Below are 17,946 nucleotides of genomic sequence, written 5' to 3'. Positions count from 1 at the left end.
CAGTTTGGTACTGTAGAGACATTGATAATATAGGAGCAATTTAAAGAAATCCAGCAGCATGGACGTAAAACCTGTATTGATGCATATTTAAAATCCTGATGACGTCCACCATAGACTTAATATTCTGAAACAACCACGCATTTCTGGTGCTACAAACACCATTAGTCATGCTGTGACATGCACACTTTGTAATTACCATTAAATTTCTGTATTTTTGGGAATTTTCTTTTGCATTTTTTTATATTATTTTGCTTGTTCACAAAAATGACTGCACAACCAATGCAAAAACTTGTGACAAATGGGCACACGCTCTCTGACACTGATTTCAATATTTTTTTTCTTTTTAGTAAACGCTATTTTTCTGTAAAAACTAATCAGTTACATTTCTGGTGAGGATCACAAAGCTTATAAAATGCGCAAAATTCACAAGTGGTACCTGCCTCTTAATGAATTAGATGTATCTTATTCCTGCACGTCCGTCACTAAAACTGGCACACAAACCGCCAGGCTTAATGGATTGGGGCCATACCTTGAGTTTATGTTTGCGCCACAGATAACACTATCAGTCAGATGTGACTATGATATTAGCTACATTATGTTGCTGCCCAGCAGGGCGCAGGATGTAGTCTATAAAACAAACAATAACAGTATGGATTATTTTTTTCTAATGTAATATTATTGTTTGTTTTTATCACTCATTAATATTTCATGCTGTCAGTTTTGATTACACAGAACAGGACCGGTTGTATTCGTAGACACAACATAAATGGCTGCCACTAGCAGCAACCATTGTTTAGAGAAACTGACAGGAAAAGCGTCAGTCTGTATACTGGCCTTTTATGACACTGCAGAATTCTGAATATAGTGATTAGCCTCAGGGTATATCGCCACGGTGTGTACATTTCTGGTGGTATCCGGTGTTATCGAGCTGCATCATTAACTACAGTATTCAATGCAGCTACAGAAATTTATTAGTACGGATCAATCGCGCCAAAGGAGAAATCAGAACTCACCCCAGAATCCAACATTACAGGCACAGGTGTAATTTCCTAGTATGTTAGTGCAGGTGGCATTAGGTGAGCAGATATTACTGGTCTCACATTCATCAATATCATCACAGTGGGTCCCGTTACCTGATCAATATAAAATGCTCAGTTTACTGAGGATGTAACACTATAGATAAATGTGGAAACTAAAATGTATTATTCTATATACGTTGTCTAATCAGCCATTGAAAAATAGAAGCATTAAGTCATCGAGGTTCTAGATGAAATATGACAAGATATTCTGGCACAGGCTTTCTTGTTATGAGGAGACTACAGATAAATCTACTGAAAGCCTGAAGGAAGCGACAAATTGGTCAAATAGCCAGGGCTGTCTTACATAACCTCTCATTCCATTACCCTGCAAGTTAGGGTTTAGGTTTATCACTGTATGGTAAGTTCTGTCCATTTATGCACAAATATAACAAAAAAATGGAGCATTTACTATTGTGATATAAATATCACGTTGTAGCCAGCGATCGTGATACAGAAACCAGTAACTGAAGCCCCTAGTAGACAATTCAGTGACCATCGCTGAACAAAGTTGTAGGTTATCATGTTCCAGGTAATTCATTGTGTGTGAAAGGGAACCTGTCAGAAGGATTATGCTCAGTATACTAGAGATAGTGTCAGGTTGGCGCCGTTATACTGATTACAATGATATCTTGGGTGATGAAATCTGTCTTGTGGTTGTTGTTTAATCTTTGTTTGCAGTTTTCAGTTAACCCCTTTACCCCCAAGGCTGGTTTGCACGTTAATGACCGGGCCAATTTTTACAATTCTGACCACTGTCCCTTTATGAGGTTATAACTCTGGAACGCTTCAACGGATCCCAGTGATTCTGACATTGTTTTCTCGTGACATATTGTACTTCATGAAAATGGTAAAAATTCTTTGATAGTACCTGCGTTTATTTGTGAAAAAAACGGAAATTTGGCAAAAATTATGAAAATTTCGCAGTTTTCCAACTTTTAATTTTTATGCAATTAAATCACAGAGATATGTCACACAAAATACTTAATAAGTAACATTTCCCATATGTCTACTTTACATCAGCACAATTTTGGAACCAAAATTTTTTTTTGTTAGGGATTTATAAGGGTTAAAAGTTGACCAGCAATTTCTCATTTCTACAACACAATTTTTTTTTAGGGACCACATCTCATTTGAAGTCATTTTGAGGGGTCTATATGATAGAAAATATCCAAGTGTGACACCATTCTAAAAACTACACCCCTCAAGGTGCTCAAAACCATATTCAAGAAGTTTATCAACCCTTCTGGTGCTTCACAAGAATTTTTTGAATGTTTAAATAAAAATGAACATTTAACTTTTTTTCACAAAAAATTTAATTCAGCTCTAATTTGTTTTATTTTAGCAAGGGTAACAGGAGAAAATGGACCCCAAACATTGTTGTACAATTTGTCCTGAGTACGCCAATACCCCACATGTGGGGGTAAACCACTGTTTGGGCGCATGGCAGAGCTCGGAAGCGAAGGAGCGCCATTTGACTTTTCAATGCAAAATTGACTGGAAGTGAGATGGGACGCCATGTTTCGTTTGGAGAGCCCCTGATGTGCCTAAACATTGAAACCCCCCACAAGTGACACCATTTTGGAAAGGAGACCCCCTAAGGAACTTATCTAGAGGTGTGGTGAGCACTTTGACCCACCAAGTGCTTCACAGAAGTTTATAATGTAGAACCGTAAAATTAAAAAATCATATTTTTTCACAAAAATTATTTTTTCGCCCCAAATTTTTTATTTTCCCAAGGGTAAGAGAAGAAATTGGACCCCAAAAGTTGTTGTACAATTTGTCCTGAGTACGCTGATAGCCCATATGTGGGGGTAAACCACTGTTTGGGCGGATGGGAGAGCTCGGAAGGGAAGGAGCGCCGTTTGACTTTTCAATGCAAAATTGACAGGAATTGAGATGGGACGCCATGTTGCGTTTGAAGAGCCACTGATGTGCCTAAACATTGAAACCCCCCACAAGTGACACCATTTTGAAAAGTAGACCCCCTAAGGAACTTATCTAGAGGTGTGGTGAGCACTAGGGTTGAGCGAAACGGGTCGAACATTTTCAAAAGTCGCCGACTTTTGGCTAAGTCGGGGTTTCATGAAACCCGATCCGACCCCTGTGCGGGGTCGGCCATGCGGTAGGCGACTTTCGCGCCAAAGTCGCGTTTCAATGACGCGAAAAGCGCCATTTCTCAGCCAATGAAGGTAAACGCAGAGTGTGGGCAGCGTGATGACATAGGTCCTGGTCCCCACCATCTTAGAGAAGGGCATTGCAGTGATTGGCTTGCTGTCTGCGACGTTACAGGGGCTATAAAGAGGCGTTCCCGCCGACCGCCATCTTACTGCTGCTGATCTGAGCTTAGGGAGAGGTTGCTGCCGCTTTGTCAGAAGCAGGGATAGCGTTAGGCAGGGTCCATTAACCACAAAACCGCTTGTGCTGCAGCGATTTGCACTGTCCAACACCACCCTCGGTGTGCAGGGACAGTGGAAGTTTTTTTTTTTTTTTTTTTCCCCTCAGCGCTGTAGCTCATTGGGCTGCCCTAGAAGGCTCCCTGATAGCTGCATTGCTGTGTGTACGCCGCTGTGCAAACCAACTGCTTTTTTCAAAGCACAAATCCTCTTGTTCCTTCCTTTCTGCACAGCTATCTTTTTTGTTTGTCCACACTTTTTATTTCATTTGTGCATCAGTCCACTCCTTATTGCTGCCTGCCATACCTGGCTGAGATTACTGCAGGCAGGGAGATAGTAGCTGCCTGCCATACCTGGCTGAGATTACTGCAGGCAGGGAGATAGTAATTGTAGGACATTCCCTGTTTTTTTTTTTTTTTTTTTTTTGGTGGGAGATTAAGATTGGCAATTTGGCATTTCTGCTAGAGTGCCATCCCTGTGTGTGCCATCTCTCTCACATAGTGGGCCATAGAAAGCCTTTTCATTTTTCTGTATTTTTTTTTGTGGGGTGTATAAATTCTCCCTGATAAAAATACAGTGGGAGATTAATATTGGCCTTTGGGCTTGTGTGCCAGTCCTGAGTGTGCCATCTCTCTCACAAATAGTGGGCCATAGAAAGCCTATTTTATTTTTTTTGGGGTTTTATAAATTCTCCCTGAAAAAAAGGGAGATTAATATTGGCCTCTGGGCTTGTGTGCCAGTCCTGAGCGTGCCATCTGTGCCAGCCCTGAGCGTGCCATCTCTCTCACAAATAGTGGGCCATAGAAAGCCTATTTATTTTTTTTTTTGGTTTTATAAATTCTCCCTGAAAAAAAGGGAGATTAATATTGGCCTCTGGGCTTGTGTGCCAGTCCTGAGCGTGCCATCTGTGCCAGCCCTGAGCGTGCCATCTCTCTCACAAATAGTGGGCCATAGAAAGCCTATTTAATTTTTTTTTTTGTTTTATAAATTTTCCCTGAAAAAAGGGAGATTAATATTGGCCTCTGGGCTTGTGTGCCAGTTGTGAGCGTGCCATCTGTGCCAGTCCTGAGCGTGCCATCTCTCTCACAAATAGTGGGCCATAGAAAGCCTATTTAAATTTTTTTTTGGTTTTATAAATTCTCCCAGAAAAAAAGGGAGATTAATATTGGCCTCTGGGCTTCTGTGCCAGTCCTGAGCGTGCCATCTGTGCCAGTCCTGAGCGTCCCATCTCTCTCACAAATAGTGGGCCATAGAAAGCCTATTTTATTTTTTTGGGGGGTTTTATAAATTCTCCCTGAAAAAAAGGGAGATTAATATTGGCCTCTGGGCTTGTGTGCCAGTCCTGAGCGTGCCATCTGTGCCAGCCCTGAGCGTGCCATCTCTCTCACAAATAGTGGGCCATAGAAAGCCTATTTATTTTTTTTTTTTGTTTTATAAATTTTCCCTGAAAAAAGGGAGATTAATATTGGCCTCTGGGCTTGTGTGCCAGTTGTGAGCGTGCCATCTGTGCCAGTCCTGAGCGTGCCATCTCTCTCACAAATAGTGGGCCATAGAAAGCCTATTTAAATATTTTTTTGGTTTTATAAATTCTCCCAGAAAAAAAGGGAGATTAATATTGGCCTCTGGGCTTCTGTGCCAGTCCTGAGCGTGCCATCTGTGCCAGTCCTGAGCGTCCCATCTCTCTCACAAATAGTGGGCCATAGAAAGCCTATTTTATTTTTTTTTTGGGTTTTAGAAATTCTCCCTGGAAAAAAAAAGGGAGATTAATATTGCCCTTTGGGCTTGTGTGCCAGTACTAAGCGTTCCATCTCTCTCTCTCTCTCTCTCAGTCAGTGGGCCATAGAACGCCTATTTTTGGTTTTATTTGTTTTATAAATTCTCCCTGAAAAAATCATTTTATTTTATTTGGTTTCTAAATTCTTCCTGATAAAATCTTTTTTTTTTTATTATTTTTTTTTCTAAAGTCTCCCTGAAAAAAAAAAAAAAAAACAGTGGGAGATTAATATTGGCCTTTCTGCTTGTGTGCCAGTCTTGACTCCTGGGTGTGCCATCTCTCTCTCTCTCTCTCTCTCTCTCTCTCTCCAATTGTGGTCCATAGAAAGCCTATATTTTTTTTCCTTGATTTGGGTTCTAAAATCTACCAGAGAAAATAACTACATCAATCATTGGTAGAAAAATATTGGCCTCTGGGTTTGTGTGCCACTCCTGACTCCTGTGTGCGTCATCTCTCAGTCAGTGGGCCATAGAACGCCTATTTTTGTTTTTATTTGTTTTATAAATTCTCCCTGAAAAAATCATTTTATTTTATTTGGTTTCTAAATTCTTCCTGATAAAATCATATTTTTTTAATTATTTTTTTTTCTAAAGTCTCCCTGAAAAAAAAAAAAAAAAACAGTGGGAGATTAATATTGGCCTTTCTGCTTGTGTGCCAGTCTTGACTCCTGGGTGCGTCATCTCTCAGTCAGTGGGCCATAGAACGCCTATTTTTGGTTTTATTTGTTTTCTAAATTCTCCCTGAAAAAATCATTTTATTTTATTTGGTTTCTAAATTCTTCCTGATAAAATCACATTTTTTTTATTATTTTTTTTTCTAAAGTCTCCCTAAAAATAAAAAAAAAAAAAAACAGTGGGAGATTAATATTGGCCTTTCTGCTTGTGTGCCAGTCTTGACTCCTGGGTGCGTCATCTCTCAGTCAGTGGGCCATAGAACGCCTATTTTTGGTTTTATTTGTTTTATAAATTCTCCCTGAAAAAATCATTTTATTTTATTTGGTTTCTAAATTCTTCCTGATAAAATCACATTTTTTTTATTATTTTTTTTTCTAAAGTCTCCCTGAAAAAAAAAAAAAAAAAACAGTGGGAGATTAATATTGGCCTTTCTGCTTGTGTGCCAGTCTTGACTCCTGGGTGCGTCATCTCTCAGTCAGTGGGCCATAGAACGCCTATTTTTGGTTTTATTTGTTTTCTAAATTCTCCCTGAAAAAATCATTTTATTTTATTTGGTTTCTAAATTCTTCCTGATAAAATCACATTTTTTTTATTATTTTTTTTTCTAAAGTCTCCCTGAAAAAAAAAAAAAAAACAGTGGGAGATTAATATTGGCCTTTCTGCTTGTGTGCCAGTCTTGACTCCTGGGTGCGTCATCTCTCAGTCAGTGGGCCATAGAACGCCTATTTTTGGTTTTATTTGTTTTCTAAATTCTCCCTGAAAAAATCATTTTATTTTATTTGGTTTCTAAATTCTTCCTGACAAAATCACATTTTTTTAATTATTTTTTTTTCTAAAGTCTCCCTGAAAAAAAAAAAAAAAAACAGTGGGAGATTAATATTGGCCTTTCTGCTTGTGTGCCAGTCTTGACTCCTGGGTGCGTCATCTCTCAGTCAGTGGGCCATAGAACGCCTATTTTTGGTTTTATTTGTTTTATAAATTCTCCCTGAAAAAATCATTTTATTTTATTTGGTTTCTAAATTCTTCCTGATAAAATCATATTTTTTTTATTATTTTTTTTTCTAAAGTCTCCCTGAAAAAAAAAAAAAAAAAACAACCAAAAAAAACAGTGGGAGATTAATATTGGCCTTTCTGCTTGTGTGCCAGTCTTGACTCCTGGGTGTGCCATCTCTCTCTCTCTCTCTCTCTCTCTCTCTCTCTCTCTCTCTCTCCAATTGTGGTCCATAGAAAGCCTATATTTTTTTTCCTTGATTTGGGTTCTAAAATCTACCAGAGAAAATAACTACATCAATCATTGGTAGAAAAATATTGGCCTCTGGGTTTGTGTGCCACTCCTGACTCCTGTGTGCGTCATCTCTCAGTCAGTGGGCCATAGAACGCCTATTTTTGTTTTTATTTGTTTTATAAATTCTCCCTGAAAAAATCATTTTATTTTATTTGGTTTCTAAATTCTTCCTGATAAAATCATATTTTTTTTATTATTTTTTTTTCTAAAGTCTCCCTGAAAAAAAAAAAAAAAAAAAAAAAAAAAAAAAAAAACAGTGGGAGATTAATATTGGCCTTTCTGCTTGTGTGCCAGTCTTGACTCCTGGGTGTGCCATCTCTCTCTCTCTCTCTCTCTCTCTCCAATTGTGGTCCATAGAAAGCCTACATTTTTTTTCCTTGATTTGGGTTCCAAAATCTACCAGAGAAAATAACTCCATCAATCATTGGTAGAAAAATATTGGCCTCTGGGCTTGTGTGCCACTCCTGATTCCTGTGTGCGTCATCTCTCACTCAGTGGCCCATAGAAAGCATATAGTTTGTTACATTTGTTTTCTAAATTCTCCCTGCAAAAATCTTTTTTTTTTTTTTGGGGGGTTTCTAAAGTGTTCCTGAAAAAAATAAAAATAAAAAAAAAATAATAGTGTGACATTAATATTAACATTTGTGCTTCAGTGACAGTCCTGCGTGTGGGGCATCTCTCTAATTTGCAGCCACCAAAAAAAGAGTGTGTAACATTGGGCCTGATTTTCGCTGTGGTCTCACCAACCTGTAAAGGGGTAGCTAAATCATACTGAAGTTATAGCTCACCGTGTAAGTTGTGTGACTGCAACAAATAACGTTAGTTTGGTTACGTTTTTAAAACAATGAGGAAGTCTAGTGGAAGAGGTCGTGGCCGGGGGCGTTCATTGTCAGCTGGTAATGAGGGTAGTGGTAGTGGTGGAGCATCAGGTGGTCGTGGGGGAAAAAATATTGCACCTAAGTCTGGAGCTGTGGAGCCAGGTTCGTCGTCCGGCTACACAAGGCCTCGAACGCTCCCTTTTCTGGGATTAGGAAAACCGCTTTTAAAGCCGGAGCAGCAAGAGCAAGTTTTGGCTTATCTTGCTGACTCAGCCTCTAGCTCTTTTGCCTCATCTCGTGAAACTGGTAAAAGTAAAAGCAGCGCGTCGTTAGTGGATGTTCACGGTCAGGGACAAGTCACTTCCTTGTCCTCTTCAGCAAAAACAACAACAGAGAAGAATGCAGCAGGCGACACAACGGGTTACTCCATGGAGCTCTTTACACATACCGTCCCTGGCTTAGAAAGTGAAGCAGTTAACAGTCCATGCCCATTACAAATTGAATCTGACATGGAGTGCACTGACGCACAGCCACAGCCAGACTACTATGCTGGTCCTTTGACTCAGACCACAACATTGCCCTCGCAGGGTGCTGATCAAGAATCAGACCCTGATGAGACTATGTTGCCCCATCACGAACGCTATACCACCGAACGACACGGTGACACAGACGAAGTTGCGCAGGAGGTACAAGAAGAGTTATTAGATGACCCAGTTCTTGACCCCGATTGGCAGCCATTGGGGGAACAGGGTGCAGGCGGCAGCAGTTCTGAAGCAGAGGAGGAGGAGGGGCCGCAGCAGGCATCAACATCGCCACAGGTTCCATCTGCCGGGCCCGTATCTTGCCCAAAACGCGTGGCAAAGCCAAAACCTGGTGGAGGACAGCGTGGCCATCCGGTTAAAGCTCAGTCTGCAATGCCTGAAAAGGTATCCGATGCTAGAAAGAGTGCAGTCTGGCATTTTTTTAAACAACATCCAATTGATCAGCGCAAAGTCATCTGTCAAAAATGTTCTACTTCCTTAAGCAGAGGTCAGAATCTGAAAAGTCTCAATACTAGTTGCATGCATAGACATTTAACCACCATGCATTTGAAAGCTTGGACTAACTACCAAACGTCCCTTAAGGTTGTTGCACCCTCGGCCAATGAAGCTAGTCATCAACGCAACATCCCTTCCGGCAGTGTAGGACCACCATTTAGCGCACCACCTGCTGTATCTGTGCAGGTATCTTTGCCAGGCCAAAGCAGTCAGGGTCAGGGAATCACCAGTTTCGTAGTAGGAAACACTGCATCTAGGGCACCGGCGGCAACAATACCATCTCCCACCGTCTCTCAGTCTGCCATGTCCACCGGCACCCCCGCTAGTTCCACGATCTCCAGCTCTCCAGTCCAGCTCACCCTACATGAGACTATGGTTAGAAAAAGGAAATACTTAGCCTCGCATCCGCGTACACAGGGTTTGAACGCCCACATAGCTAGACTAATCTCGTTAGAGATGATGCCCTACCGGTTAGTTGAAAGCGAAGCTTTCAAAGACCTGATGGACTACGCTGTACCACGCTACGAGCTACCCAGTCGACACTTTTTTTCCAGAAAAGCCATCCCAGCCCTCCACCAGCATGTTAAAGAGCGCATCGTCCATGCACTCAGGCAATCTGTGAGCACAAAGGTGCACCTGACAACAGATGCATGGACCAGTAGGCATGGCCAGGGACGTTACGTGTCCATCACGGCACACTGGGTAAATGTGGTGGATTCAGGGTCCACAGGGGACAGCAAGTTTGGGACAGTTCTGCCTAGCCCACGGTCTAGTAAACAGTTGTCTGTAGCCGTTCGCACCCCCTCCTCCTCCTCCTCCTCCTCCTCGTCCTCCTGCAGAAGCAAGAGCTCGTCCACAGACCGCAGTCGCACAAACACTCCATCCGCACCTGCCACTGTTGCACACCAGGTCTCCCATTATGGGGCAGCTACTGGCATACGTCAGCAGGCTGTATTGGCTATGAAGTGTTTGGGCGACAATAGACACACCGCGGAAGTTCTGTCCGAGTTCTTGCAGCAAGAAACGCAGTCGTGGCTGGGCACTGTAGATCTTGAGGCAGGCAAGGTAGTGAGTGATAACGGAAGGAATTTCATGGCTGCCATCTCCCTTTCCCAACTGAAACACATTCCTTGCCTGGCTCACACCTTAAACCTGGTGGTGCAGTGCTTCCTGAAAAGTTATCCGGGGTTATCCGACCTGCTCCTCAAAGTGCGTGGACTTTGCGCACATATCCGCCGTTCGCCTGTACACTCCAGCCGTATGCAGACCTATCAGCGTTCTTTGAACCTTCCCCAGCATCGCCTAATCATAGACGTTGCAACAAGGTGGAACTCAACACTGCACATGCTTCAGAGACTGTGCGAACAGAGGCGGGCTGTTATGTTTTTGTGGGAGGATACACATACACGGGCAGGCAGTAGGATGGCAGACATGGAGTTGTCAGGTGTGCAGTGGTCGAAGATTCAAGACATGTGTCAAGTCCTTCAGTGTTTTGAGGAATGCACACGGCTGGTTAGTGCAGACAACGCCATAATAAGCATGAGCATCCCCCTAATGCGTCTGCTGATGCAAAGTTTGACGCACATAAAGGATCAGGCGTCTGCACCAGAGGAAGAGGAAAGCCTTGATGACAGTCAGCGATTGTCTGGTCAGGGCAGTGTACATGACGAGGTACCGGGCGAAGAGGAGGTGGAGGATGAGGAGGATGATGGGGATGAGTATATTTTTAATGAGGAAGCTTTCCCGGGGGCACGGGAAATTGGTGGCGTGGCAAGGCCGGGTTCTGGTTTTTTGAGGGACACAAGTGACGTAGATTTGCCTGCAACTGCCCCTCAACCAAGCACAACCGCAGATTTGACAACGGGAACTTTGGCCCACATGGCGGATTATGCCTTGCGTATCCTCAAAAGGGACACACGCATTACAAAAATGATGAACGATGACGATTACTGGTTGGCCTGCCTCCTTGATCCTCGCTATAAAGGCAAATTGCAAAATATTATGCCACATGAGAACTTGGAACTAATATTAGCAACAAAACAATCAACTCTTGTTGACCGTTTGCTTCTGGCATTCCCTGCACACAGCGCCCGTGATCGTTCTCACACGAGCTCCAGGGGCCAGCAGACCAGAGGTGTTAGAGGGGCAGAAATCAGAAGTGGCGTTGGCCAGAGGGGTTTTCTGACCAGGTTGTGGAGTGATTTTTCTATGACCGCAGACAGGACAGGTACTGCAGCATCAATTCAAAGTGACAGGAGACAACATTTGTCCAGTATGGTTACAAACTATTTTTCATCCCTTATCGACGTTCTCCCTCAACCGTCATTCCCATTTGATTACTGGGCATCCAAATTAGACACCTGGCCAGAATTGGCAGAATATGCATTGCAGGAGCTTGCTTGCCCGGCAGCTAGTGTCCTATCAGAAAGAGTATTCAGTGCTGCAGGTTCAATACTAACAGAAAAAAGGACTCGTCTGGCTACCCAAAATGTAGATGATCTAACCTTCATTAAAATGAACCACAACTGGATTTCAAAATCTTTTGCCCCACCCTGCCCGGCTGACACCTAGCTTTCCTATGAAAAGGTCTTGCCTGTGGACTATTCTGAATGACTTTTCCAATCTCGTAATTTTCTTCACCTGATTGTCCAGCATACGACATGTTTCCACCTCACGAAATGGCCAAACTCCCCACACGGGGCCGTGCTATCGCCACTTTGCGCTTGGACCCTTGAGAGTGCTGTTTGTCTGAAGAGGTGGGTGTGGCCGCTTTTGGTCGACGGCACTGCCACTGGGTCCCTCATAGTACAATAAAGTGTCTCTGGCGGTGGTGGTGCGCACCCAACGTCAGACACACCGTTGTAATATGAGGGGCCCTGTGCCTGTAACGCCGGCCACACGACAGTTCCCCCCCCCAGCTCAAACAGTGCTCTACCACTAGCAAAATTATCTCTCACAGCTTCACCAATGTGTAGTCTAGGCGCTGACATCCTTCAATGCCTGGCACTGACAATACCATTGTTTTGACATTTTTGTTATGTTAGGCCTTCGAAGCCTGTCTGCGGTCCCTTCTTTCTACAACTACTACACTGACCAGGCCACTGCTGGCCGTGTTACCCTGGAACCAATTTAAAAGTGCCTACAGTCAGCCCAATTTTGTTATGTTAGGCCTTCGAAGACTGTCTGCCGTCACTCCTTCCACTAGACTTCCACTGACCATACACTGCTGCCCATGTACCCCTGGAACCAATTTAAAGTGCCTACAGCCAGCCCAATTTTGTTATGTTAGGCCTTCGAAGCCTGTCTGCGGTCACTCCTTCCACTAGACTTCCACTGACCAGACCACTGCTGCCCGTGTACCCCTGGAACCAATTTAAAAGTGCCTACAGCCAGCCCAAGTTTGTTATGTTAGGCCTTGGAAGCCTGTCTGCGGTCACTCCTTCCACTAGACTTCCACTGACCAGACCACTGCTGCCCGTGTACCCCTGGAACCAATTTAAAAGTGCCTACAGCCAGCCCAAGTTTGTTATGTTAGGCCTTGGAAGCCTGTCTGCGGTCACTCCTTCCACTAGACTTCCACTGACCAGACCACTGCTGCCCGTGTACCCCTGGAACCAATTTAAAATTGCCTACAGCCATGTGTTATTATTTTAGGCCTTCGATGCCTGTCTGCGGTCACTCCTTCCACTAGGCCTCCACTGACCACACCACTGCTGCCCGTGTACCCCTGGAACCAATTTAAAATTGCCTACAGCCAGCCCAATTTCTTTATTTTAGGCCTTCGATGCCTGTCTGCGGTCCATTCTTTCAACTACAACTACACTGACCAGGTCACTGCTGCCCGTGTACCCCTGGAACCAATTTAAAAGTGCCTACAGCCAGCCCAAGTTTGTTATGTTAGGCCTTGGAAGCCTGTCTGCGGTCACTCCTTCCACTAGACTTCCACTGACCAGACCACTGCTGCCCGTGTACCCCTGGAACCAATTTAAAATTGCCTACAGCCAGCCCAATTTTTTTATTTTAGGCCTTCGATGCCTGTCTGCGGTCCATTCTTTCAACTACTACTACACTGACCAGGTCACTGCTGCCCGTGTACCCCTGGAACCAATTTAAAATTGCCTACAGCCAGCCCAATTTTTTTATTTTAGGCCTTCGATGCCTGTCTGCGGTCCATTCTTTCAACTACTACTACACTGACCAGGTCACTGCTGCCCGTCTACCCCTGGAACCAATTTAAAATTGCCTACAGCCATGTGTTATTATTTTAGGCCTTCGATGCCTGTCTGCGGTCACTCCTTCCACTAGGCCTCCACTGACCACACCACTGCTGTCCGTGTACCCCTGGAACCAATTTAAAATTGCCTACAGCCATGTGTTATTATTTTAGGCCTTCGATGCCTGTCTGCGGTCACTCCTTCCACTAGGCCTCCACTGACCACACCACTGCTGTCCGTGTACCCCTGGAACCAATTTAAAATTGCCTACAGCCAGCCCAATTTTTTTATTTTAGGCCTTCGATGCCTGTCTGCGGTCCATTCTTTCAACTACTACTACACTGACCAGGTCACTGCTGCCCGTCTACCCCTGGAACCAATTTAAAATTGCCTACAGCCATGTGTTATTATTTTAGGCCTTCGATGCCTGTCTGCGGTCACTCCTTCCACTAGGCCTCCACTGACCACACCACTGCTGTCCGTGTACCCCTGGAACCAATTTAAAATTGCCTACAGCCATGTGTTTTTATTTTAGGCCTTCGATGCCTGTCTGCGGTCCATTCTTTCAACTACTACTACACTGACCAGGGCACTGCTGGCCGTGTACCCCTGGAACCAACATCAGAAAATATAAAAATAAGTATTTTGCTTATAAAAAAGAAAATACTGGTGAGATATCAAATGCAGACATTTTAACATTAAAAACAAACACACAACTAAAATCTGGTACAGTACTAAAAATGGCCACCAGCTACAATTACTTTCTCCTGCAAGTAGTTAACTGAAAGTTTTTTTAAATTGAAAACACACATATGGCATCCACCGAGTGTTGTCCTGTCGCGTCTTCTTTATATTATTGCCGAGAAGATGCAAAATAATGAAAATAATAAAATCATTAATTACCAAAATAATAGAGAAAGTCAACACCACATTGCAAATAAACATTCATTCCAAATAAAGAAGCAGGGCGCGTCCGAGGGTGAGTATATACCTAATAAGAATCTAATCACCCTCGGACGCGCAATGCTTATTTCCAACAGCCTTCCTTCCTAAGAATCATCCCTTCCGTGGTGTAGAGAGACGTTGTGTTACACTCCAAGGTGTTCCCCAGGTTGCCTTTCCTGAGCTTCGATCTACCGGCTCTCGTTTAGTAGTTGTTGGAAACTACGCTGCATTAGGCCTTCAAATTGGGTATGGGGTGTAGAGAGATGGTGTGTTCCACTCCAAGGTGTTCCCCAGGTTGCCTTTCCTGAGCTTCGATCTTCCGGCTCTCGTTTAGTAGTTCTTGGAAACTACACTGCATTAGGCCTTCAAATTGGGTATGGGGTGTAGAGAGAGGGTGTGTTACACTCCAAGGTGTTCCCCAGGTTGCCTTTCCTGAGCTTCGATATTCCGGCTCTCGTTTAGTAGTTGTCGGAAACTACGCTGCATTAGGCCTACAAATTGGGTATGGGGTGTAGAGAGAGGGTGTGTTACACTCCAAGGTGTTCCCCAGGTTGCCTTTCCTGAGCTTCGATCTTCATGCTCTCGTTTAGTAGTTGTCGGAAACTACGCTGCATTAGGCCTACAAATTGGGTATGGGGTGTAGAGAGAGGGTTTGTTACACTCCAAGGTGTTCCCCAGGTTGCCTTTCCTGAGCTTCGATCTTCCGGCTCTCGTTTAGTAGTTCTTGGAAACTACACTGCATTAGACCTTCAAATTGGGTATGGGGTGTAGAGAGAGGGTGTGTTACACTCTAAGGTGTTCCCCAGGTTTCCTTGCCATTGCTTCGGTCTTCCGACTCTCGTTTAGTAGTTGTAGAAAAGTACACTGCATTAGGCCATACAAAATGGGTATGGGGTGGAGAGAGATGGTGTGTTACACTCCAAGGTGTTCCCCAGGTTGCCTTTCCTGAGCTTCTATCTTCAGGCTCTCATTAAATTGTGGTTAAATGGAACAACTGCATTTGGCGTACTAGTTGGTTTGGGGCCTACTATCGGTGTCTGCCACTCCTTGCTGTTCTCCTCCACTGAACAAAGCTGTGCCGCCTGTTTACTACGGTTGCCAATTTTGAACTGCATTTCGACTACTTACTGATTTGGCCCTACTCTCTGTGTCAGCCTCTCATTCCAGTTGTCCTCCACTGCAATGCTCCCTGGTTATTCCTGTGTTACCAATTTTGAACTGCATTTAGCCCACTTTCTTCTTTGGGCCTATATCTGTGTTTCCACTTCATCGTGCCCATTGCCCAGCCAGTGATAGATGAGTCTGCTGGTACATTGACCCATAACGCAACATTCCCCGTGCACGCTACACAACAACATTGTGACCCTGCTGAAAGTCAGGTTGCTCTTCCCGCATACCATACCACCTTACACGGGGACAAAGAGGAAGGTGCAGATGAAAGTGCAGGTTCCTTCATCAGGTGGGGGGAGGAATACTAGTTGGCGACGTCACTGGCACAGGGCCTCTCATAGTACGCAAAAGTGTTGCTGCCGGTGGGAGGCGCCCCCGCCGTGCAAACACACCGCTGTACTTTGAGGGGCCCTGTGCCAGTGCCAATGCCAACGAGTGGGCCCCCCCTGCTTGCTCAGGTTCACAGCACTTGCAAAGTTGAAATACTTACCTCTCCCTGCTCCACTGCCGTGACGTGGTCCAGATTTCCTGGGCCCACTAATTACTTGAACCAGCCCTACCCCCCACAACTTTAGCCAAATGACCCCCAATTTCAAATGCCTTCCAATTATTATAAGGTAAATTACGCTTGACAAGCTTCATTAAGAAGAATGGATGGTTTTGACATTAAAATGGGCACTCTAGGTGTTTTCCTGGCCCCCACTCACTGCCGACTATGCTGCCCCATTGACTTGCATTGGGTTTCGTGTTTCGGTCGATCCCGACTTTACGTCATAATCGGCCGATTTCACTCGACCCGACTTTGGACATAGTCGGGTTTCGCAAAACCCGGCTCGACTCTAAAAAGGTCAAGGTCGCTCAACTCTAGTGAGCACTTTGACCCACCAAGTGCTTCACAGAAGTTTATAATGCAGAGCCGTAAAAATAAAACAACATTTTTTTCCCACAAAAATTATTTTTTTAGCCCCCAGTTTTGTATTTTCCCGAGGGTAACAGGAGAAATTGGACCCCAAAATTTGTTGCCCAATTTGACCTGAGTGCGATGATTCACCATATGTGGGGGGAACCACTGTTTGGGCACATGGGAGGGCTCGGAAGGGAAGGAGTGCCATTTGAATGCAGACTTAGATGGAATGGTCTGCAGGTGTCACATTGCGTTTGCAGAGCCCCTAATGTACTTAAACAGTAGAAACCCCCCACAAGTGACACCATTTTGGAAAGTAGACCCCCTTAGGAACTTATCTAGATGTGTGCTGAGCGCTTTGACCCACCAAGGGCTTCACAGAAGTTTATAATGGAGAGCCGTAAAAATAAAACAAAAATTTTTTCCCACAAAAATTATTTTTTAGCCCCCAGTTTTGTATTTTCCCGAGGGTAACATGAGAAATTGGACCACACAATTTTTTGTCCTGAGTGCGCAGATACCCCATATGTGGGGGGAACCACTGTTTGGGCGCATGGGAGGGCTCGCAAGGGAAGGAGCTCCATTTGGAATGAGGACTTAGATGGAATGGTCTGCAGGTGTCACATTGCATTTGCAGAGCCCCTAATGTACTTAAACAGTAGAAATCTCCCACAAGTGACACCATTTTGGAAACTAGACCCCCTAAGGAACTCATCTAGATGTGTTGTGATAGCTTTGAACCCCCAAGTGTTTCACTACAGTTTGTAACGCAGAGCCGTGAAAATTAAAAAAAAAAATCTTTCCCCCCAAAATTATATTTTAGCCCCCAGTTTTGTATTTTCCCGAGGGTAAGAGGAGAAATTCGACCCCAAAAGTTGTTGTCCAATTTGTCCTGAGTACGCTGATACCCCGTATGTTGGGGGGAACCACCGTTTGAGCGCATGGAAGAGCTCGGAAAGGAAGGAGCGCCATTTGGAATGCAGACTTAGATGGAATGGTCTGCAGGCGTCACATTGCGTTTGCAGAACCCCTAATGTACCTAAACAGTAGAAACCCCCCACAAGTGACCCCATATTGGAAACTAGACCCCCCAGGGAACTAATCTAGATGTGTTGTGAGAACTTTGAACCCCCAAGTGTTTCACTACAGTTTATAACGCAGAGCCGTGAAAATAAAAAATCCTTTTTTTCCCACAAAAATTATTTTTTAGCCCCCAGTTTTGTATTTTCCCAAGGGTAACAGGAGAAATTGGACGCCAAAAGTTGTTGTCCTATTTGTCCTGAGTACGCTGATACCCCATATGTTGGGGTAAACCCCTGTTTGGGCACACGGGAGAGCTCGGAAGGGAAGAAGCACTGTTTTACTTTTTCAACGCAGAATTGGCTGGAATTGAGATCGGACGCCATGTCGCGTTTGGAGAGCCCCTGATGTGCCTAAACAGTGGAAACCCCACAATTATAACTGAAACCCTAATCCAAACACACCCCTGACCCTAATCCCAACAGTAACCCTAACCACACCTCTAACCCTGACACACCCCTAACCCTAATCCCAACTCTATTCCCAACTGTAAATGTAATCTAAACCCTAACTGTAACTTTAGCCCCAACCCGAATCCTAACTTTAGCCCCAACCCAAACTGTAGCCCTAACC

The 17,946-nt window shown here is 44.1% G+C and overlaps 1 protein-coding gene across 12 annotated transcripts in view; it reads right to left on the bottom strand.

The window, feature by feature from the left end:
* LOC138638065 (latent-transforming growth factor beta-binding protein 4-like) overlaps positions 1-17,946 on the bottom strand; it is a 385,781-nt gene that overhangs the window by 128,487 nt on the left and 239,348 nt on the right. For 9 of the 12 annotated variants that reach the window (XM_069727038.1, XM_069727040.1, XM_069727039.1 and 6 more), the window contains one exon: positions 1,014-1,133. The exons of the other annotated variants lie outside the window; for them this stretch is intronic. In XM_069727038.1, the coding sequence (XP_069583139.1) occupies positions 1,014-1,133 (120 nt within the window). The remainder of the gene's footprint in view (positions 1-1,013; positions 1,134-17,946) is intronic. 12 annotated transcript variants of the gene reach the window in all.

Source organism: Ranitomeya imitator, chromosome 5 (assembly GCF_032444005.1).
Source record: "Ranitomeya imitator isolate aRanImi1 chromosome 5, aRanImi1.pri, whole genome shotgun sequence".
Classification (NCBI taxonomy): domain Eukaryota; kingdom Metazoa; phylum Chordata; class Amphibia; order Anura; family Dendrobatidae; genus Ranitomeya; species Ranitomeya imitator.
The sequence above is the reverse complement of the archived record's forward strand: the minus strand, read 5'-3'. Positions and strand labels throughout refer to the sequence as shown.